General features: G+C 38.1%; 3 protein-coding genes across 3 annotated transcripts; all 3 read right to left on the bottom strand.

Moving 5' to 3' along the window:
* Window positions 1-1,410: 1,410 nt before the first annotated feature.
* Window positions 1,411-2,979, bottom strand: LOC147503007 (uncharacterized). Its single transcript, XM_086604681.1, has 2 exons — window positions 2,194-2,979; window positions 1,411-2,046 (listed from the first exon to the last, which is right to left on the bottom strand). Exons 1-2 carry the CDS (start codon window positions 2,977-2,979, stop codon window positions 1,411-1,413), a joined length of 1,422 nt encoding a protein of 473 aa, XP_086460807.1.
* A 485-nt stretch (window positions 2,980-3,464) lies between these two features.
* Window positions 3,465-4,196, bottom strand: LOC147503006 (uncharacterized). The gene has a single exon (XM_086604680.1). The coding sequence runs from the start codon at window positions 4,194-4,196 to the stop codon at window positions 3,465-3,467; it is 732 nt and encodes a 243-aa protein (XP_086460806.1).
* Window positions 4,197-4,243: 47 nt separating this feature from the next.
* LOC147503005 (uncharacterized) lies at window positions 4,244-5,533 on the bottom strand. Its single transcript, XM_086604679.1, has 3 exons — window positions 5,462-5,533; window positions 5,265-5,365; window positions 4,244-5,153 (listed from the first exon to the last, which is right to left on the bottom strand). Exons 1-3 carry the CDS (start codon window positions 5,531-5,533, stop codon window positions 4,244-4,246), a joined length of 1,083 nt encoding a protein of 360 aa, XP_086460805.1.
* Between the last annotated feature and the right edge of the window lie 17,516 nt (window positions 5,534-23,049).

Below are 23,049 nucleotides of genomic sequence, written 5' to 3'. Positions count from 1 at the left end.
AGACACAGTTTGTTTAATTCACACCATAGGAACACTTCTGGTACTTGACTCCATACCAAATTCTACTTCAGGCCTTTAGAAATCTCCGGCTTTGTTGTATTCTATAGTGAAGCTTTAATCTGTCTGTAGGAAAGGGTTGTACACACAATGAATAATATCCAATGAGATTAAATCAAAGCCGGAATGTGAGGAATAAGACCCTACATCAAGCCGGCAAAGAAATTAAATAAGACCCTACACCAAGCCGACAAATGACAAATGGTTTGCATCTGAAACGAAACAACATTTTCTTTTTGCAGGATAATATCAAGTAATTGCAAATGCCAAAAAACAAACAAACAGTGCGAATGGAAATATATCACATTATAGTAGGAATCGGAAACAGATAAATTTAGCAAAATAAGCAAGGGTTCTCGTTAGGCAGTTTCAAAAAACAGAGACACCATGACCAAAAGCAATTAGAATGTTTTTTCCAAAGTGGATTTTTGGTCCAAGAGCTGCCGTTGTCGATGGTTAAAGTTTTTCTAAAAGTTTATTAAATGTGAATAATATTAGGTGATCCTAGCATGTTAAGGCCACACGCAAATTTTAAAACCTATCGATTGAGAACCATTTCGGAAAACTACCATGTATTGACCACATGCCAACCAACAAAATTTGAGAGTAGGCCTCAATTATGCAGTTTATTCCAGCTGCTAAAAAAAATAGGTAAACACCAGAAATCGATGGATCAGACAGGTTATCTCCACATACAGTTGGCGGGATTGACAACCGTGAATATGGGTAAATGCACTGCATTTTTAAGAGTAAGTGTGGAATAATATTAAGTTTTTGTTAGGCATGTGATATTACCTGAACTACATGTAGAATAAGAATGCCTACTTCTCATGCACGGAAAGCTAATGCTTACAAAGAAGTTATCTTTTTGTAAACATTTAGCCTACAAGTAACTCAGTTATGAAATGCATAAGTCAGATAAGGATATATGGAAAAAAACCTGAACAGAGAAATGCTCAAATCAGGAATGAGCTGAGCCACAGCTATAAAAGGCTACGATAGTGAAACGGTTGACTTACAACAGCATGTATAGTGTCAAGTGCATAATTACAAAGTAAACCAACTATTTCCCGTGACAAAGACGACGGCTACAATAGTTCAGAGTTATTAGGACGACATACCTCTAGTTATAGCAAAACTTCGGGTAGACAATATTTGTAGTACAAACCGTAAGCATCTTGTGGAAGGAGGACACTAATTCTTTTTGATGATGTGCATCTCGAGAGTGCGACGATAATTGTCCATGACTGAACATTGGCGTCCGTAAATCTATCCCAACGCATTTTGACCGGGCTGCCCCTTGGGATTTATTAATCGTCATCCCGTGATGCGAAGTCGATAGGGAATTGCCGCCTAGTCATGGGGAACAGCCATCTCTATAGTCGAAGGCGTCAAAGATATTCTAGGAAGAAGTACTGGCTGACCTGTTTTGTCTCCAGTTATAATTATAGCTTGAATCACTCTGGTAGCACATTGAAGAACTATTAGCCGCGTTCCATTGCAGAGCCCATCTCTTGGTTTAATATTCCTTAGCAACATGACTGGACTTCCACGTTTCAACTTTAGTTTGAAAGGAGGTAAACTAGATGGATCAAGGGAGTTTAAGAACTCACTTGGGTACTCACCAACACCTGTATTAGATCTGCCATTTTTTTTTTTTTTTGCTTTTAAATGAGACCCATTGAGATTTGCAGGTGAATTATGAGTTGCTTCCCTTTCTTGTGACCGAGGGTCCCTATCTCCTTCAATAGCTTTATCTGCAGCCAGATATTCAATAACATCTCCAGGGAATAAATTTAAGGCTTGTTCATTAATCTCCTTGACATCGTCATTACGGGCAGCTAGAATAGTGCGCTCTATTAAAAACTCAGCTGAAGCGGTGCCCTCCACATTTAATTTTGGGTAAACAGAGTCAATGAGATCTTCAAGGTTCGAACATTTTTGAACACCTGATGGTAACTCGATTGTCTCGGTTGGATTTGTACCAATCTAAATAATCAACCAAAGGAGAAAATTTAGTCATTATGTGTAGAATTTGTGAGAAAACCGTTCAAAGTAACATATTTCAAAATAATTTTTAACCTCTCAGAAGAAAGTTTGCAAAATTGATGTTGTCCGGTTTCGACATGTCGAGACGCATGTTATGAACCAAATGCAAAACCTGGACATGTCTCCATAGTAAAGACCTCCAGAGTGATGCAAAGAAACAAAATCTTCACGGACACCTTTTGGTATAACAGGAAGAGTCTGTTGAAAATCGCCTCCAAGAATGACTGTGATGCCGCCGAATGTTTTTTTGTTACTACATATATCTTGAAGTGATCGATCAACAGCTTCAACACAGTGCCTATGTTGCATGGGGACTTCATCCCAAATAATAAGTTTGGTCTCTTTGAAAAGTCCGGCTTGCAAAAAGTCCATAGAAAAACCACACATGGTGTCTTCAAACACATTTAGCGGCAAGCTAAAGGTTGAGTGAGCAGTTCTACCACCAACCAATAATAAAGATGCAATGCCAGATGAAGCAACCATAATAACGATATTTCCAACACTACGACATGAGGCTGCAATGGTATTGTATAGAAAAGTTTTCCCAGTGCCTGCAGCCCCATTTAAGAAAAAAACTTTACCTTTTGCATTGTGAACGGAATCTGTCACTGAGTCAAAAGCGGCGCGTTGCTCTCCATTAAGACGGCTAATATTAGTATCTGCCTCTTGCTGCAGTCCCTCATGTTGGAGTTGTTGCTGATCCCAAATAAGCCTATTGGGGACAATATCTCCCCACTTTTCTTTCAGCAATGGCATGTCAGGGAAGTTGGAAAGGCTCCTCCCACCTTCTATAAGAAGTTGATCCAATAAAAATAAGCCGTAGTCGTTAACTTGTTCTTGAGTTGGATTTTGTATAAGCAAAACTGATTTCATCTTAGGCGCAAGGTCATCACAAATATAGATGCCAAATCTTGCCCAAAGTAATTCTGGACTGGTTGGAGAGCACTCAAGTAGGATAATCGAACAATCTCTGCAGCTTGATAACCGGTGCTCATTTTCGAGGCCTCCTCAAGACATTTCTTCCACTCTGCATCATCTTCCAGTAGGCCTCGTGCGACACACGCTCCTTTGAACGTATTGTATGGAACACCATCGACAAATCTCAATGAATCAAATGATGTGGGGCCCTTTACAACTGTTAACAACAACCGTAGATAGAATCGATCTCCGGCATTAGGCTTCTCAAAATACATCCGACCAATAGCAGGAGAAGATGCTTGATTCCTGAGTGTCCATTGTTTAAGTATTTTGTTGAAGGCAAAGCGGTGAGGGATCTCTGGATAAGTATACCCTCAGGCTATTGGGTTGGCAGCACAACATTTAAAGAAGGCAGTGAGAGTTGACTCCTGACGCTCTCCTCAAGCAATAATTTCATCCATTAGTTCATTTGGGCTGTAAAGAACCCGATGCATGCCAGGCAAGTGGATTGCCAACCGAACAACATTGGGCACCTCCTCGTGCATCCTAAACTCTAACAGACGCCATACAGCTTCTGGTGGCCCGATATACCTTGCATCAATGTATTGTTGAATCTCATCATCGGCACCTGCTAGGACGATAGTTGTTTTGTCAAAACCCTTGTAGATGTATTTATGGATATATTTGACTGCACGAACTGATGCACACACTTCAACATTAATGTGACAGTCAAACTTTTCAGATAGATATGGGTTATATGGAGCTACATTTCGGTTGCCAACTGTGTCTTTGATGCGCTTGTAAACTCTTCCAGTGTTGCGACGTATATAAAGAGGGTAGCCTTCTTGATCCATCATCGTTTTCTCAACAAATTCTCGTGGGTAATGGAACCTGCACCGTCCATCTTGCTTACAGGCAGCGTTTGGTTTTTCAGCACCACACGGACCATGAATCATACACTTCATAACGGTCTGGAAGAGAGTAGGATGCGTATCAGGGTCTGGAATCTCGGCAGATACAATTCGATCCACTTGTTTAGTAGTGAGGATCTTATCCTCATGTTGAAGGAATATAAGAGCGTGCATGTGAGGCAAGCCCCGCTTTTGGAACTCTATGGTGTAGACGTGTGCAACGACCCGGCCAAACACACCTTTTTTTAATATTTCTTCCATGATTGCTTTTCGCTTAAGATCAAAAGCGTGCAACCAACACAGGTTTGTCAGTTGATTTCTGATAACTCTTCACTCATTTTGAATTTCCGGCCGGTTTGATTTGTCGTGGATACTATAAAGATGTCTGGATGTTTATTATACCGTGTGATAGCCATTGAATCTTGGTATATTTCATACATATGCCGTGGACTTCCTGTATGAGATGAGGGCAGAATAATACGCTGCCCAACTTGGCTTGGGCTTAGCCCCTCGGCTGCAATATCTGTCAACCCCTGATACAGTTCTGAAAGAATTTCGGCTTGACGATTTCTAATCCAACGCAAGCGGTTCTGTTCAGTGGCTGCCCAAGCATCGACAATGAACTGCTGTCCTAGAGGACCACCATTCAAGATCAGGGAATACTCGGTTGGGCGATCGAAGAAACGGTAAGCATAGTATTGCGTCTGAGTCAAGCGCCGCATGCGATTACCGGACCGATTCGATGACGTTCCACCGCGAGATCGAGACCAACCGAATTCTCCTCTAGGAAAGAAAAGAACATAATGAAGGGGTAAATATGCAGGGTTACACTCACTGATCCTCGCTAACCCACCCCCTTTGAAACGTAGAACAATATCTCGCATGTTATCGAAAGCACTACCATCCCCTGGCAAAAGCACAGCTATTTCGTCTATTGATGGTAGGTTGTATCGATGTCGATCGATTCCAGGATTGTAGTGAAGTCGTGCCGGAACATTGTTGTCTGCAAGATTTTGGGAATCTAAAATCTCAAAAGCATTCTTATATAGCTTACAAAAGCCATTGAGCTCTGTGAGAGCAGATTGGATGATTTTCAAGACTTCCTTTGACAGTTTAGGATTACGACGAATGCGGTGATCCAAAGCCTCATTGCCGTCATAAAAGTAAAGTTGTGAATAGACGGGATCCCTGCCTTGATCCGGCAGCAATGCTCCAACTCTATGATAAAGCTCTCCGTGTATAACGAATGATTTTGGCCCCCGCCCCTTCAGCACGCGTTCGTTTGGAATAATACCAAGGCTTGTAAAAGCATTACATGCATTGTATTACCGAATGTGTTCACGGAATGAGTTTGCGTGTCCACCAGATCCTTCATAGAGTGAGTGGAGAGAAGGTGGCAATGGAGAAAGAAGAGGCAACTGAATTTTGCCCTGTAAACAACACATCCCAAACCTAGGCCTCTTCTTAGATGAGTGCCTAATTTCTCATCTAGCCAGTGAAGAGCGAACAAAGTGTGAACAACGCACATCCATCCGACCAAGGAAATGACGTTCTACCGGTAGATTAGTCATTGGTCCAATTGGAACATCTGCCTCCATGTCTTCACATGATATTATTGATTCATTTAAGATACTTATTCCTTCTTCATATGCTGGTTCGTTGGAACGCCCATCGCCTTTCGAACATCTTTCGACACAGGACTACAAAGAACATGCTAAGCAATACATTATATATATGCATTGGGTGAAATGGCATTTCGTTGACGGATCAAACACTTTATATAGAGGGACGACTGTAGATTCAGAAGGTGTGGTTATCCGACTATGACCGATTAAGGATAACAACCGCCAAGTTCCACAACATTTTCTTTGCATAGAACATTGTTTTCTCGAAAGTGGAGTCCCCGGTAGAGGATGACCCAACCAAATATGTGACTGTGGTATACAAGATGGGGGGGCGCCAAATCACTTAACAATGCTCTTTCCTTTGTCTTTTAGAACACAGGATTGCAATAGTGAGTGAGAGTTGTCTGCTGCTTCTGATGGTACACGACCCATGTTAGTTAAAGTAGAGGCAGAGAAACTCTCCATTTTCTCACGAGCTCTACGTGCACGCTGCGCCAATGCCTTCCGAGTAGGTAGCACAAATGGAGTGGAACGATTGTTCAAATCAGATGAAGATTGGCCATTATGAGCGTTGGGAGAAGATATGACTGGTGATAGATGTCCCATGTTAGTTAAAGTAGAGGCAGAGAGCCTCTCCATTTTCTCCCGGCTCTACGCACGCCAAGGCCAATGCCATCCGAGTAGGTAGCACAGATGGAGGGGAATGATTGTTCAAATTAGATGAAGACTGGCTACTCTGAGCCTTGGGCGAAGACATGGCTCTAGCCGTGTCCCTTCGAGCACGGCGTGAGACACCGCCGCTAGATGGTTCGAGAGTAACAAGATTTATAGGAGCCGACGATGAGGTCAGATTTGAGTTGTTGGATTGTGGTTGATTGGAGCCCCCGAAATCTATTATCAATAATTTGACATGATTAATTGCAAGTACTTGATATGGTGACATACATGTGTAGATTTCAAAAACACATTGCAATTTGAAGCCCACTTCTCTCGCCGTCTGCATCGTCTGGCAAACCCACTTTTTCGTTAACTTGTAAGACTAAAGGAAAAATACTATACAAACACGGGGCCCAAATAACAGCTTGAGGCCGGGTTTGCAAATCAAAACTTCCTTGAGCGCCAATATCAGAACGTATGGATGACTGTAGTTTAACCAAAAATCAACCATTCTTTAAAGAAAAAATAAGAAGGCTAAAAAGAAATTAAGCCATGATAGCATTGTAATACAGGAACATTACCGACAAAATAAATAATATGTACCTCAGTATTGGTTCGATTTTTCTTACGCACCCTTGCTCCATTAATATCTACATTCGGCTACAAATGAGAAAAGTAGTCAAAACATACTCACAAATAGGTTAGACAACGGAAATGAGTTTGCATGAGAGAGAGCAGAGAAAATGTTTGTTGTAATCGCTCGAATACACTATGGAAAAGATTTTTGCAGACATACATGAGGTTCAAAGAACACTTATATGTCGAATTTGTCATCGTTTACTTGGTTGCAGAGGCCCCACATCCATCTGCAGGAATGAAAAGTCTCTGCGGTGAGATGCATAAAGGAAATTGTGTTTGATCACAACGGTTCATTTTTGGAAAAAAAAAATGCATACCTGAGTTACTACATCCTTTTGCGTTTTCATGTTTGTTTGCCAGAGCAAAAGAGTGTCCGCTACTCAATGTTATGGAGAGAGCAAAGGAGCTTAATTACGTGGGAAGACAGAAAGAGAGAGAGAGAGAGAGAGAGTGTGTTACGCAGGCAATTTATTTCTCAAATTAATTCCCCCTCGTTAATTATTTTTTTTTAATTTTACACGTGTCTTCGGTTTTGACCGTAGATTTATACCCCTTGATTTTGATCGCACCCATATATTCGATCTTTGATTTTAATATTCCTCTTAACCCTCCCTTAATTATTATTGCCAGTCGTACTGTTCATTATTATTGCCAGTCGTGTGAACCTAACTTTTAAGAGCAAGAAGGTTGTGAGTTCTTTTTGCACACAAACAAATAAAGGTTTGAAACTGCACTACATTACCTCAAAATGATAGGATGAACAAATATTAACAGAATGAACAAGTAAAATGGTCTAATCACTATAAGGAATAAAGCCAGTGATCACAAAAAAAAAATCCAAAAGTAAATTTGATTACTTTGAAAAGCAATCAAACACGCACCTAAAGGAAAGTAAACAGCTTAAGAGACTTACCTCGAGAGAATAAGCATCTCTGTTTTTCTTCTCGCTTGACGTAATTACTTAATATCCTTGGTGATTGAATCCACTTCATCCGCAAAGTAAGCTAAGAATGCAAACAATGTGATAAGTCAAAAATAAAAAAACAATGGAAGTTTGATAATTCAATAAATAAGAAGAAGAAGACAAATTTACGTGTTAGAGTTTAAGTAGCCATATTCTAAGATATTCTAAGATGACAAAAATCATATATTTTCCAAGACCTAATAGTGAATAACATATCGGCCCTTAGTGGAACAATTGACAAAAAGAACTTTAGGCCAATAGCATTAGTAAACAACTGGCTGATTCCACTCCCAATGTAGCAACCTCGTAAGATCATCTCAATCCGAGCAAGTGATGGTTCTGAAAAAGGATGTTGTCGTCCAGCTGTGGGCACTCTGCCAATGCAATATCAGCAAGTTTAATTCCGGACTTGGATGTGCTCACTCATCATGCTGCGATTCTCAAATCAGTGTAGATCTTTGTGCATCTCACTTCTGAAAGATAGGTGGTGCAGCAAGGGGCAATCGATATGATATACGCAAAATCGGTTAAAGGTGGTGAATGAACAAAGAGATGGAGGTGCCATATCTATTGTAAAGTGATCTAATCCAGTTACTGAATCTTATTCCTTCAAGTAGTGAGACGGAGAAGGAAAGGCTTTCTGCTCCTAGGACAATGCCAAATGAATAGACCAAAGAAGAGAAAGTTCACTCATTTGATCTGTGGTAATTGGTTCTGGCCCAGTCCCTCTTGCTTGGAGGTGTTGTCAACCAATCTACCCTTGTTTATTATATGATGTATTCAAACGAATCAGTGGAGGAGTCCCGTCCGCTTTGTATGGAGAAGCAAGACTTTCATTTAAGCAACATCAATAAATGCTCCACGAAAGCTTTGTCAAATCTATCGAAGGGAGAAAAGCCTCATCTGTGAACTCTTTTAAACCTTTTCTTCTGGCCAGATAATTCTCAAATCCTTAAAAATGTGAATATGGAATAATAATATGATTGAATTTGCAAACACACACAAAAGAACAATAAAAATAAAAATAAACAGAATAAGATGATTAAGCAGGATGATTTCGAAGAGATATGGAGAAGGTACCTGGTTTGGTGCACGAAAATGAAGAGTTGAGAATTGAGAACACCCACAGATAAGAGGTGGAGGAAGAAATAACGAAGGAAAACCAAAATGTTTTCGCTGTTTTGAAAAACCTTTGGGTTTCTGTTCTCAAGTGAGAACCAAGGGACGAAGGGTTTTCACAATTAAGCTCTCTTATTAATTCCTAATCCAACGTGGAGGCATGGCGACCCTCGATTTATCCTCCCTCAAACTGAAATCATAAAAGCCCTTGTCATATAAATATATATATATATATATTATATATATATATATATATATATATATATATATGGTAGGTTCCATTTACAATACGTTTTATACAATACCCCCCACCGGACCCCTTTCAAGATGTTTTAAGAGCTAATTTTTTGTGGATAATATGTTCTCACCATAGATATGACCTCCACAAAAAATCGAGTCCTTTGAACATTTCTAAGTTTTCCAAAAAAAAGTTACAAAATCGATATTTCTGAACCGTTGATAAAAATTCATAGGTTGAGAGCAATTTTTCTCATGGTTAGGAGTTTTCAAATGAGCTGAATTTTTGTGGAGATGATCTCCATGGTGTGAAGATCATATCTACAATGAAAGAACCCAAAACTCAGGGAAAATAAACACCCACCTCCAACAAAAACTTCATTTGCACCGAAGTTCTTATTTTGGTATAAAACCATCAAAGTTCTTATAATGGTATAAAACCATCGTAGTTAACCAAAAATTTAATTCAAACAAGTGAAACAGAGAAAGAACAAACATCACAACAAGATATAGAAGTTAAATTAGTGAACTGAAATGAGGTTTGAAACATGGGGTTTCCTTTGTTTTCCATTTTAAAAAAGTAGTATATGGGATTTTCATTGCAATACTCATTTTATAAGTCATAATTTCTAATTTAATAGTAGATTTTCTTTCATCTTTCCCAAATAAATTAATACACTAGCAAAAGAATAACCAATAGGCGTTCAAATTTCAGTTGGATTTTCACATAGAAAGAGCTGAGAATAGAGAACTCAAAGTAATGGTAATGGGGAACCAAAAAAAAGTAGAAAGATAGTTGAGTTGGTTTCATTTTACTCATAAAGAAATTAGAACCTTTTGACTTTACCAAGAGAGAAAGAAACCTTTTTAAGTGGTCACAATTAACCTTTTGTTTGTCCTGTCCAGAATCATGGTGCTACCTCCCTTGGGGATGGCTAGTTAGCATTTCTCTAAAAAGACGTGAAAGAAGAATAACGTAAAAAATGCAAAAAAAAAGGCGAAAATATCATTTTTGCCCTTTTATTTGTTTGGCTTCTTATATGCATATCTGGATGTTAGATTGTGTAAGATCTGATAGTTGGCTAGGTATGCCAATGTAGCCGGCCCGATATATATATATATATATATACCCAAAGGTACTTGCTAATGGGCACCTTCCATTTTGTGTTGGGTAGACCCAAAAAAAAATTATTACAAGTTTGTCATTGACCTAAAAAAACATATTTTGTGTCCCCTTCCCCTTTTACATCAAGTTAACATGTTTCCAACCTGTTTAGCATTTCTCTTCTCTTCTCCTCTCCCCCACCCTCTCCACATTCCAAATCCCGGCCTAATCCCTAAAAACTATACCCTAAGTCCTAGACTTCGAAACACTAAAATGGAATACTCCAACTTTTTAGAACATGAAGATGAACCATTTAAGGAACAAATGTTTGAGGTATAAAAACAAATTAGAGAAATGAGAAAACATGTGCAACAACAGATTAGAGAAATTAGAGAAGAGGAAAGTAGATATGAAATGAGAGATAATGAAGAAAATAGAGGAATGGAAGATGACCAAATGAGAGAAAATATTGAAAGTGAAGAAGCTACAATGGAAACTGAAGAAGTTGTAATGGGAAGTGATGACGTAGATGATGCGATTAGTCAGACAATGGAGATGCCAAAAAATCGTCGACGACCAAGACAACCAATTAATAAGGTAAACCTACATTATGTGTTGTGTATAGACAATTCAAACTATGTAATTATGTAATGTGTATAGAAGTTCTTACACCCGAGACATTTTCCCTAAACGACCATAATTATACCAATGCAAACCATCAAAAACGACATGACCATGTCGTTACCCGTGATTTTGTGGCTTAATGATCGTGGTAGACCACCCTAAACGACCTCATCAAATCGCTTAAGTATGCTCTAAATGATCTCATCAGACCGTCCACTTAACACTAAAATGACCTAGCCAATCGTCCTAATATTTCTTACCCGAGATATTTGGCCTAAACGACCTCTTCAAATCACTCCAGTATGTTGTTAATGATTTTATCAGACCATCCAACTTTACACCAAACGACCAAACCATGCCTTCCCAATATCCAGCCCGAGACATTTGGCCTAAACGGCCTCATCAGACCGTTTGGTTATATACCAAAAATGACTTAGCCATGCCGTTTGGTCCAAAACAAATTGGAATTTTTTCAATTTATTCCTATCCAAATTCCAAACATACATACATCCAAACCAAAAAAACATTACCAAAGTAGACATCAAATTCAAGAAAATTGAATTAAAAACCAAATCGTCCATCCTAGCTTTATATGAAATGATCTGTATGGGTCATTTAGAACATTTCACACGCAACGTGGTTAGGTCTTTCTGGCGTTAGTTACATTTGGTACACATTTGGAGTATAATACATTTGGTACACATTTGGAGTATACGTTTGGAGTATAATACATCACTTAACAATTGTTCTTCATGCAGGATCCTTTGCGGGGTTCCGAGAACCCTGGAAACTCGAATGACGTGGATGATGTTCAACCGCTTTCAATGAAATCAACATAAACATTGCTTTTACTTGTTTTTATTTTATTAATGAAATTATATTAGTGTATTTATTGTTGTTTTTTTTCATGTATTTAGGTATTACATACACGTAATGAGGCAATTGGTTGGGCAACTGCTAGGGGAAAACTATGTAATGTGGTTGTGGTAATTGGGAAGTCGCAGTATGCTAAGGGGAACTGAGTACCAAGGCTAGATTTAACTTGTGAGAGTTCGAGTGTGTATCATTCATACAAGAAGGTAGGTGACGATAAGGCTAATAAGAGAAATACGGGAACCATAAAATGTCGATGTCCATTTAAGTTAAGATTTTGTTTCCAATGTAGCATTGTCGATAGTTGGAAAATTGTTGTTGTTAATGGTGTTCACAACCATCCACTAGAGAAGACCCTTGAAGGACATGCATTTGCTACTCGGCTGACCGTTCCACAATTCGAGTACTTGTCAGAGATGACTCAAAATTCAGTTAAGACTAAAGAAGTTTTGAAGTCCATCAGAAATAGGTATCTTGAACACCTATCTAGCATATATCAAGTCTATAATGCGAGGCACAAGGTGAGGACATTGGATATGAACGGTCGCACGCAAATGCAGAGACTGCGTGAGATGTTAGCAAAAAACCATTATTTCGAGGAGGTGAGAGAGGATATGAATACGAATAAGAGAATGGGATTGTTATGGGCCCATCCAGAGGGTGTTAAGTTGGCTTGAACTTTTCCAAAAGTTTTCATCATAGACACCACCTACAAAACCAATAAGTATCGGTGGCCTTTTGTACAATTTGTGGTGGTGACCTCAACCTGGAAGTCTTTCATATAGTCTGTCAAGTGTTGCTTGAATTCAGTCTGAAATAGTGAGAGACTATGAGTGGGCTTTGCGTCAATTTAACGGCTTGCTGGGTGACAAAAGGCCATCCGTGATCGTGTCTAATAGGGACTTGGCCTTGATGAGTGTCGCTGATATTGTGTTCCCTGATGCACACAAACATCTCTGTAAATGACATATCACTACGTGTGTCCTTCAGAAATGCCATGATTTTTTTTCCAACCACAGAACTTGTAGAGAAAGGCCAGTTCTCGTGGAACACTGTAGTTAAATCGAAGACTAAAGATATCTTCAACAGTAGATTTTCTACTTTGGAAAAACACTATAGGGTTGAGTACTCCAATTTTGTCAGTTATCTGCGAGAGACTTGGTGGCCTTACAAGGATTGATTGTATGTTGTTGGACAAACCAACACATTCACTTTGGGAGTACAACAACTAATAGAGTCGAAGGGTCTCATGCTCAGGTGAAACGTGCTCTAGGAAACACAAACATGCATGATTTTCTAGGTATGTTTTGCTTGATTCACCCTATTTTAGAGATTCAGATGTCCGAGATTAAAGGTGCCTTTGAGAAGATTATGATTCTAACTTAGCACCGCCACAAAATTTTGTTATTTTGTGAACTCAGAAACCTTGTCTCTATAAAATGTTTGGACTTGTTTTATGAAGAACTGGATACCCGCATAATACATGCTGCTAAAGACTCTGAGTTCATTTGTGGGTGTTATTTGCGCACCAGCCATGGATTGCCATGTGCTCATGAAATTATAGAACTTCAAAAGCAAGAGTGGCCCATATCTTTGAGTGTTATTGGTCCCTTCTAGAAAACTTGGTCTGTTTCTTCAAATTTATATGTGGGTGTTGGTCCTGATTGTAAACTTTCGGTGGATATGTTTATGAAAATGTATGAAATGGCTTCTAAAGAATAGCATAAGGTTATGGTTAGGAAACTTATGGAGATTGTCGTGCCATAAAATACATGGCTAGAACCGCCTCAGGAGGATGTTAAAATCAAAGGTCGGCCTAAGGGTAGTTGTAAGAGAAATTAAAGTTTCAAACTGTGGATGAGAACTCTTCAAAGCGAGATCCATCTGGTTTTGAACATTCCCAACGTGAACATGAACAGTGGGTCTCGTCGCAATAATTGGAATGTACACCAAAGTCCAAGCCTTCTCATAAAACACCCACACTATCGAAATAAGCTACGTACTCCAAACCCACCTGCAGAGAAGTCTTCTCTGAAACCACCTTTGCCACAAAAAACAACCATACCATGGAAGAACTCTTTTCAAAAATCACATTTACCACCAAAAACAACCACACCACAGAAGAACTTTTCTTAAAAATCATCATAACCACCAAAAACAACTACACCACAGAAGAACTTTTCTAAAAATCATCATAACCACCAAAAACACCACACCACAGAAGAACTCTTATCAAAAATCACCTTTACCACAAAAAACAACCACACCACGGAAGAATTCTTCTACAAATTCATCTCAAGAGTTAGACATTGGTATCCCGAGGGGGCCGAAATATTTATGGCTTTGATATTCTAAAAAACTGCACAAATACATTGTTAGAGTGGATGACCTTTTGGGTGATGGAAATTGTGGGTATATAGCTATGTGCATTGCACTGGAAAGAATTGAAGTTAGGAAGAGTGGTCATGGATGAGAAATGAGTTGTTACAAGAACTTAATGACAACTTTCCCTTATACTGTACATTGTACACTCACAGTGAGGTTATGTTTGTGAAACCTACAATTCCACATGAAAAAGGTTGGGCACCCTCTGATAAGTAGATGAGCATGTCTTTTCTTGGATATCTATTTGCTTCGAGCATGCCCTTTGTTGGATGAAAAAAGTCATCCTCGTACATTTAGGATGTACGTACTGCTATCTTATCATGTTATTGAGAACCCAAGTAAATCCTGAGAGAGTAAAGAAAGTGTTAGGTACATCTTTCGTATATGGATATCATTTTGTCAATGTTGAACTTGTTGATGATTGTCTGGTTCCAAAACCGATGCGCAGATGGCGTAGAGCTCGACACTTAATTGCAGATAGTTGGGATACTGCATTACAAACAAGACAAACACAATTTATGGCATTAAACATTCCCAATCTAGTATTGGAAGACGAGCACACTAATGATGGGTCCGAAATACCAATAGTACATGTTATCGACTAAATCCATTTAATTAATGTTCATGTGGTTAGAATTGTAATTTGGTTTTTAATACAATTTTATTAGAATTGTAATTACGTACCCAAGTTGATTTGGCAAAATTTCATTTCATTTCATTTTAATAAATTGTTCTCAAATTCGATGTGGCTAGGTCGTTTAGAACGACCAATTGCAAATTCGATGTGGTTATGTCATTTGGGACTAAAACTAATCAATATGAGTGGGTCGTTTAAGATTTCTTACTGGAATTATGCCTCTGGAGTGGTCTGCTCACACCGTTTGAAATAAATGGTCTATACGATGTGGCTAGGTCGTTTGGGACTAACCCAATTCAATGTGGCTGGGTCGTTTGGGACTCACCTAATTCGATGTGGTTATATCATTTGGGACTAAAGTTAATCAATGTGTGTGGGTCGTTTAAGGTTTCTTACTAGAATTTCGCCTCTGGGGCGGTCTACTCACACCGTTTGAAATAAATGGTCTATACGATGTGGCTGGGTCGTTTGAGACTAACAAAATTCGATATGGTTATGTCGTTTGAAATAAATTGGATACGATGTGGCAGGATCATTTGGGACTGGAACTTGGCAAACTTCAAGCAGTTTTTTCTAAACTTCCATATTCTTCAAACTTACCACCATCAGTTAGATTACAATTCCATAATACATTTCCTTAATACATTACATCAAACTTGTCAAAACTTCATTCAAATTCAAATTCATATTCAAATTCAAATTCCTCAATACATTACATCAAACTTGTCAAAACATCATTCAAATTCAAATTCAAATTCCTCAATGCATTACATCAAACAAAAACCAAAATAAAAGTCTACGCTGCTGGATCACCACAATATCGTCCGCCAATGAACTTGCACTAGGTCAAATTGTATGCATCCATGAACTCGTTTTGTGCTTCCTCTGGAATCGCAATCCCACCCAATTGCAAGCCTCTCATGAGCAATTGACTAGTTTCATCAATGATGGGGTGCTGCCAAGATTAAAATGCAAAACTACATTAGTATATACATTTCAAAAAAAAAAAACTAAAGCAGTTCTAATACTAACTCACCAGATTATGATATGGAAGACTCTGTAGGGATAAATGAATAGGAATATTACGATTTATCATTCGAATATGAGTATGTTTTTTGTACGAATACATGTACCTATACTCACACTCCCATGGATAAATAGCAATAGGTCTTCGATTTTGGGGTTGTATCACGTAATTTTGCCATCTACTATACCCCAATAGGCATGCGCAATATTAAATTTCACGTCGTAGCCACATCCAGAAAGAGTTCTCGTTGAGGTCCTTGCTCTTGGGAGATTTGAGGGTACAAACTGCACATGACCCAACTGACGCATAACCTTAGAAACAGTGTAATGCTCCACAACATCAAGAAAACATATAAATCTCTCGAAAGAAGTTATTTCATCCACCAAGTGTGTAGCCCAGACATTATCATAGGGATACCATTCAACCTGTCAAATAGCATATGATCAAGGAAATCAATCATTAACCACATACTCTAATAATCAATTAATAAATAAAATTATTTACAAACCCAAATGTTTACATCGGAATAAGTCAAATCATCAAGTACCGCTCGAATATGCTTCAATGCATCTGTTGTGTTAGCATATATAGCTCAACTGAGTAACTGAGTATCTATGAGTACGCGACAAGCTCAAGTTATACTTCAAGTTTGGGAATGGCCTGAACCTCGAGAAGTATTCATAGATCAATGCCTAGATTAATATAGACACCCAGTTAACATTCTAATATATAGATAAAATTAACATTGAAAAGAAAAATTGAAAATACTCATACCAGTAGGAGAGTTAAATAGCCTGAAACACCCTTCACCTTGGTGCTTGTGGCAGTCCCAAGACCCCTGTACAAGTATGTCAGTAAGGCTGCAACCCACGCGTAGTCTCTGATCTCGTTAAATTTCAAAAGCAACTTCAGATAACAAACAAGAACTGCAGTTCTAGATGTGTCGGTGAAGGCGATACATCCAAAGAAAAATAACATATAAGCTCTTATAGCAAACTACAACTCTTTCTGGGTTAACGCCTTCTCCACAATAACCCTATTTCCATCACGTAAATCTTCATCTGTCACATTCCTAGCAAATTGCTTCATCAAGAAATCCATCCTAACTTTGGAAGTGAACTTATTGGCTTTCATCTCCGTATCTATCTTATCCATGGGTATGCCAAGACCTTTGTGGAGGAGTTTCTTAGTCTATTCCAGACTTAAATTAGTGTCCCCAGTCATTGTTTTGCCTCTGATCGAAACTCTTAAGAGTTACGTTGGGAAACATTGTCCAATATGATTGTCATCTCACCCCATGACATATGAAAGGTGGTCTCTGGATGCCACCTGTCCACAAATGCAGAGATCCCGATGCCTGTATACACCGAAAACTAGAGCACATAAGCCGGTTCTTTGAAGCTCCTCATGAAAATTTTCACAGTCTGAACACTCTCCGACGATATCCCATTGTACCAACTTGCTTAGTTGCCCATTGCACTTCAACACTCTTCTCTAGCTCCGCCTAAAACAACAAAACTCAGTATAGAAATTTAATAATAAAAATATTATTAAATTTGGGGTTATTTAGGTTTTGGTCCTCCTAAATAATAGGTATTTGGTCCGCACTAATCGGTTTATTAGCTTTTGGTCCTCCTAAATCATCTTGACTAACAGTCAGCCAAGTTGACTGTCACAAGCTATTAGTCAAAATAATTTAGGAGGACCAAAGCCTAATAAATCGACTAGTGAGGACCAAACCCTAAATACCAATTATTTAGGAGGACCAAAACCTAAATAATGATGAATTATACGTGAAAGTTGTTTCTTTCTTCACTTATTTTTGGCTAGATTACAAGATGAGGGGTGCATATAAGAAAGCGTCCCTTACTCAGTGCAATAGTGAGTTCTTACATTGCTTACCTTAGTGAGCAAGGTTAATGCGGAACACCTATTACTTTTAATGTGTCATATTTTATCTGTCATATTTATGTCGTTCAACTAAAAGCGTATCATGCAGTAGGAAAGACGTGTTTTGATAGTTGGTACTATAAATAAGTTAATAACCATGATTCACGGTGAAGTTGTTAATCATTTATAAGAACTAAACGTGTGCTATCTTTTCTACCTAGTACAAACTCTGATCTTATTAGTAAAGTTGTTTCAATTATGGAAAAATCCTTTTATCATTAATCTTTTTAGATTGAATCATTAACTCCAAACAATCATACCAATGCAAGTAGACATGTAATGTCTTCGATAAATATTAAAGTAGGTAGACTAGCCAATCAATGAACTCTCCCTAATACAACTTTAGACATATATAACTGCTACAACTGAAGAGATCAATTGAGGGACATAAATATGACATATAAGTTATGGAATAGATATGAAGTTACTCACAATGTGGAATCAGGACAAGGTTTTCAGTTGCATGCCCTCTTAAAAGTAATAGGTGTTCAGCATTAACTATGATCACTAAGGTAAGCAATGTAAGAACTTACTGCTGTACTGAGTAAGGGCATCTCCAATGGGGGGGGGGGGGGTGTAAAATTACACCTCCACCTAGGTACTATTAGGATTTTACAACTCTAATTGCAAATTATTGTATAGCACATAAATATCCACTCTCTATTATTCCCAACGGAGAAGTGTAAAAAAAATTGATTTTAAACTTGGACGACACTTGAAGAGGGACATCACTTCAAGTGTCATCCGAGTTTAAAATTTTCAAATTATGACTTTAGAAATAGATAGGGACATCACTTCATTTCTTTTGTTCAGACGTGTGTTCAAGTGTCGCCCGAGCTATTTATCAACTGATAGTGAGATGTGGAATTTCCCACCCCCTCTATCAACTAATAGTCTATTATTTACGGTTTAGCACCCCCATTGGATAGCGTTTTTTGACACTTGGAGTGTAAACTTTCCACTCTATACGGTTTACACCCCTCATTGGAGATGCTCTAAGGGACACCCCCTTCCCTTGTAATCTAGCAAAAAATAAGTGAAGAAAGAAAAAACTTTCAAGTATAATTCATCATTTTTTAGGTTTTGGTCCTCCTAAATAATTGGTATTTGAGGTTTGGTCCGCACTAATCAATTTATTAGGCTTTGGTCCTCCTAAATCATTTTGACTAACGGCATTTGACAGTCAACTTAGTTGACTGTTAGTCAAGACGATTTAGGATGACCAAAAGCTAATAAACCGATTAGTGCGGACTAAACCCAAATACTTATTATTTAGGAGGACCAAAACCTAAATAACCATTTTTTTTTATGTATCCGGATCATAACCAGTGAGGTGAGGCCTTGGAATGCATTGGACGTTATGCCGCTCGGAAGAAAACCTCTTTATTTATCGCGTATTAAATTATCGAGGTTCCGTGTATGTACTTGACCTTTCATTTACTCCGTCCCTGTGACTCTGTGAGTTACTCATCTCTGTAATTACCTTCCTAATAAATATCCTTTTGTAAAAAATTGTTCGTAACTTCGCGTGAAAGTTAGTTTCCCTCTACAATAAACCTCCTCCGTAACCGTAAATAACACCAACTGCCCCTTCTCTTGTTCGACAAAATGTCTACTCGAGTTTTCAAAAACCTTAACACTACTCACTTGTATCTAATCCTTCGTGGCTTCTCACCACGAAGCTTTTCAACAACAACCAAACGTAGTTTTATTCACCATGATGATATTCTTCCTGTTTTAATCATTGGAGCTGGTCCAGTTGGTCTTGTTCTCTCTATTCTTCTCACCAAGTTAGGTAACATCTGTTTTCTTCTTTCTCTTTCTTTTTAACTCTCCTACATATTAAGAAGACAATGTATGTTGTAGAGTTAGCACGTAGCAACCGGTTATCTTACTTCTTTTGCCTTTTGAGCCCATAATGATGTAAACTAGTGTACTGCATTGCAGTGGGGCGTGAGCATAGTATATCATTTATTTGGCTCTCCCTTTTTATATATATTATATTTATTTATTTATTTTCACGGCTTGATTAATTTTTTGATAATTAGATAGATAAATTAAGAAAAATAGGCTATATCATTGTCTAGTTTATTCAAGTATAACAATATTGAATGAATCTTTTTGCTACGGTTATTTTATTGCGTACTTAAACCAACAGTTGTGTATTAACATGTGTAACGCTTTAGCACGTACACAGAATTATCTATCAATAATTACATGTGTGGTAAATGTGAAGAAGTAGACCATTATCCCAACAATGAAAGAAGCTAGTATTTGCATAAATTTCCTAAATAGTCATGCATTACGATGGGCACCCCAATGGAGCCCTTTTATGTTTGGAGCTAAGTCACATAATATCCTATCAACATACATTTAATTTTAAAGCAATATTAAATTCTCCAAATGGATAAGAACGAAATTTTCGGCAAAATCTTCTCTATATTTTCAACATTAAATCACAGAACCTGTCATTCCAAAGAAACATGTTTTTGTCTTTTGTTATTTGAATAACTAAAAATACATATATACAACACCATCAGAAAACTAAAATAACATCCCGAAGGTTTGAAAACACTATACATATAAGAAGTTACACATTTATTTACTTTAGAAGCAATATTTACTTTAGAAGCAAATATTACATTCTCAACGTAGAAAAATCATAACACATATTTTACGAATGAAAATTTCGACAGAGTCTCCTTTGTATTTTCAATATTAAATCATAAAAAACCTGTCATATTTAGAAATCATTAAACCTGTCATATGACCAAAAGAACCAAAGTAACAACATCCCAAAGGTTCTAAACTACTATACATATAACAAGTTGCACAGTTATTTACTTTACAAACTGCTCAACTCAACTCAAAAGACACAGAGAGGGGGGTTAGCAAAAGTCCAAACAACTATAATATAAAAGGCAGTAGCTGAAGTGACAAAATCCATCTGTGGCAACCATAAAAAATTGTCCTCCTATACATTACTTGTGGAAGAACCTACATAAATCCAAACAACAAAATTAAACATGATAACGACATTAGATATTCATTTATGAGAAATATAAAACATCTTGATGAAGTGAAATTGCAAACAATATAAATAGAAATAAAGGTAGAAAGATGAATACTACATACCGAGATAAAAACAACAAATTAACATTTCAACGATCAGATTTTCCTAGAACATCAAATGGTTGAAGCAGACAAGAGCAACAAATGATTCTCCTCTTGCAATCGGCCTCTAAGACCAACACATTTTCCAATCTTTTAAAGTCTTTCCAAAGAGAACATAGAGCTAAATGCTAGATCACACAACTTTCTTGTGCGAGACAAAGCAACAAAAGTCAAATCGAGGCTTTTCCTTTCACCAATATCTACCACAGCCCAATCAAGAGTGAGGCCTTGACTCTTGTGAATTGTTATCACCCAACATAGTACAATGGGAACCTGAATACGCTGGCATGAAGCATTACCTGACTTCCAATTTGATGTCTGTGGAGTAATAGGTATTGTATTAGAATCTAGACGGAACCTAGCACCACGATAGTGGTCGAAGTCAACCATAACAGCAAGAGGTATATCTTCTGGTGATTTGTAGCCATTTCCGTAAACAATATCTACAACAGTGCCCATTGCACCATTAACCAGTCTATTTGTGGTGGCAATGGTTGAACGAAGCATAACACGTGCATCAAGTGTAGACACATAACTTTCTACAAGCCTTTTACATCATCTAACGAAGCCTTGGTAGCGGTCTCACAATTATTTAGTGATACAATTCGAGCAATTGGTTTACCAAGCTCAATTAGTCGGGTAAGATTGTAATCATGTGCAGGTTGTTTGGTAGAAAAAAGACGCAAAACATCTTTGAAGGTGTTAACCTCATCCATATTGAACGAGGAAATATCACGAGTTAGAAATAATTGCCAATCACTGACGATTGAAGTTACATTACTGAGTTTGAACAGTGCTTCTCGAAATGATGCTTGGCCATCCCCTGCTTGTCGAAATATATGTGATAACCGAACACATTTATCGAAACTAGAATACACGATTCCACCATGTTGTTTTTGAATAGACCCACCTTGGACATATAATGCACTGTCACATACAAGAGGTAATTGACGTATATCACCAACGAGGATAATAGATACATCACCAGATGGCTCGTTCTTTGCGAAAATATCTCGAAAATAACGCCCGGTCAATATTTGCAAGCATACTTCTTCCGACCATGTTGTACTCATCGATAATGATAAGTTTGGTGTCTTTAAAGTCTTCTTGCATACGTCGACATTGATCACCTTCAATCTTTTTGGAAGTTTCTTTCACACCTTTCTGTTCCACAGTGAAAGAGAGTTCATGATGGATGGTTGCACCTCCAATATTAAAAGAGGCAACTCCAGTAGGAGCCATGACACGTACTGCTTTGTTTGTTCTGAAAATTGCAGTAATTAAATACACAATTGCATTTATGAGTGTGGACATGCCGTGCTCCTCGCCGCCTCCCCACAAACAATTAACCGAATACATGCTCCAAACGCTTTGTAGTGCTCTAACAACCATATCATGAGCCGTCTTTGTTCATTAGATAAATCATGATCCGTACAACGGTTTGAGGTTCATGATTTAATTCATTGCCACCACGCAGAGCATGAACAAATTTTCTATCAATTTCTATATTTGGATATCGATGTAAACCTTCAGCCCAATTGTGTGAAATGTCGAAGTCTCTCCTTCCTAATTTCACAGTTTCCCCACAGACAAACATGGGCCCCCTTGCGCCATCATCTACTCATCCCGAAATAAATCTTCAGTACCAAGCTCTACCTCAATACCATCTTCAAGCTCTTCATCTATCGGTTCTGGAAGAATAATCTCATGAGTGATTTTGAAACCCAAGTCATAGTATCTTTCAGACCACAAAGCAAATTCTCCCTGAGCTTCTTCGAGAGTTCGATAATGGTGATGAATTAAGACTTGTTGACGACAAAATGATTCCCATTTTTCAGTGTTTGGTAGGATGTCACCGTCTAGCTCCGAAACCAAACGCACAACTGCATCCACTCGAGAAGTGTGCCAAACCTGCTGCTTGAAGTAATGTCTCTTTGCCATATTCAGGAGGGAAGTATTTTCATAGCAAGGTCGTTGCAGATATTTTCCTACAAAGGTTGGATCTGTTCCAACAATTTCATCCTTGTCGGCCACTCTTCGATGGCGTACAATTGATGCTAGCATGCTTTTTTCGCTAACATTTAAGAGTACAAACTTT

Source organism: Coptis chinensis, chromosome 4 (assembly GCF_015680905.1).
Source record: "Coptis chinensis isolate HL-2020 chromosome 4, ASM1568090v1, whole genome shotgun sequence".
Taxonomy (NCBI): domain Eukaryota; kingdom Viridiplantae; phylum Streptophyta; class Magnoliopsida; order Ranunculales; family Ranunculaceae; genus Coptis; species Coptis chinensis.
This window is presented reverse-complemented; position numbering and strand designations above follow the sequence as displayed.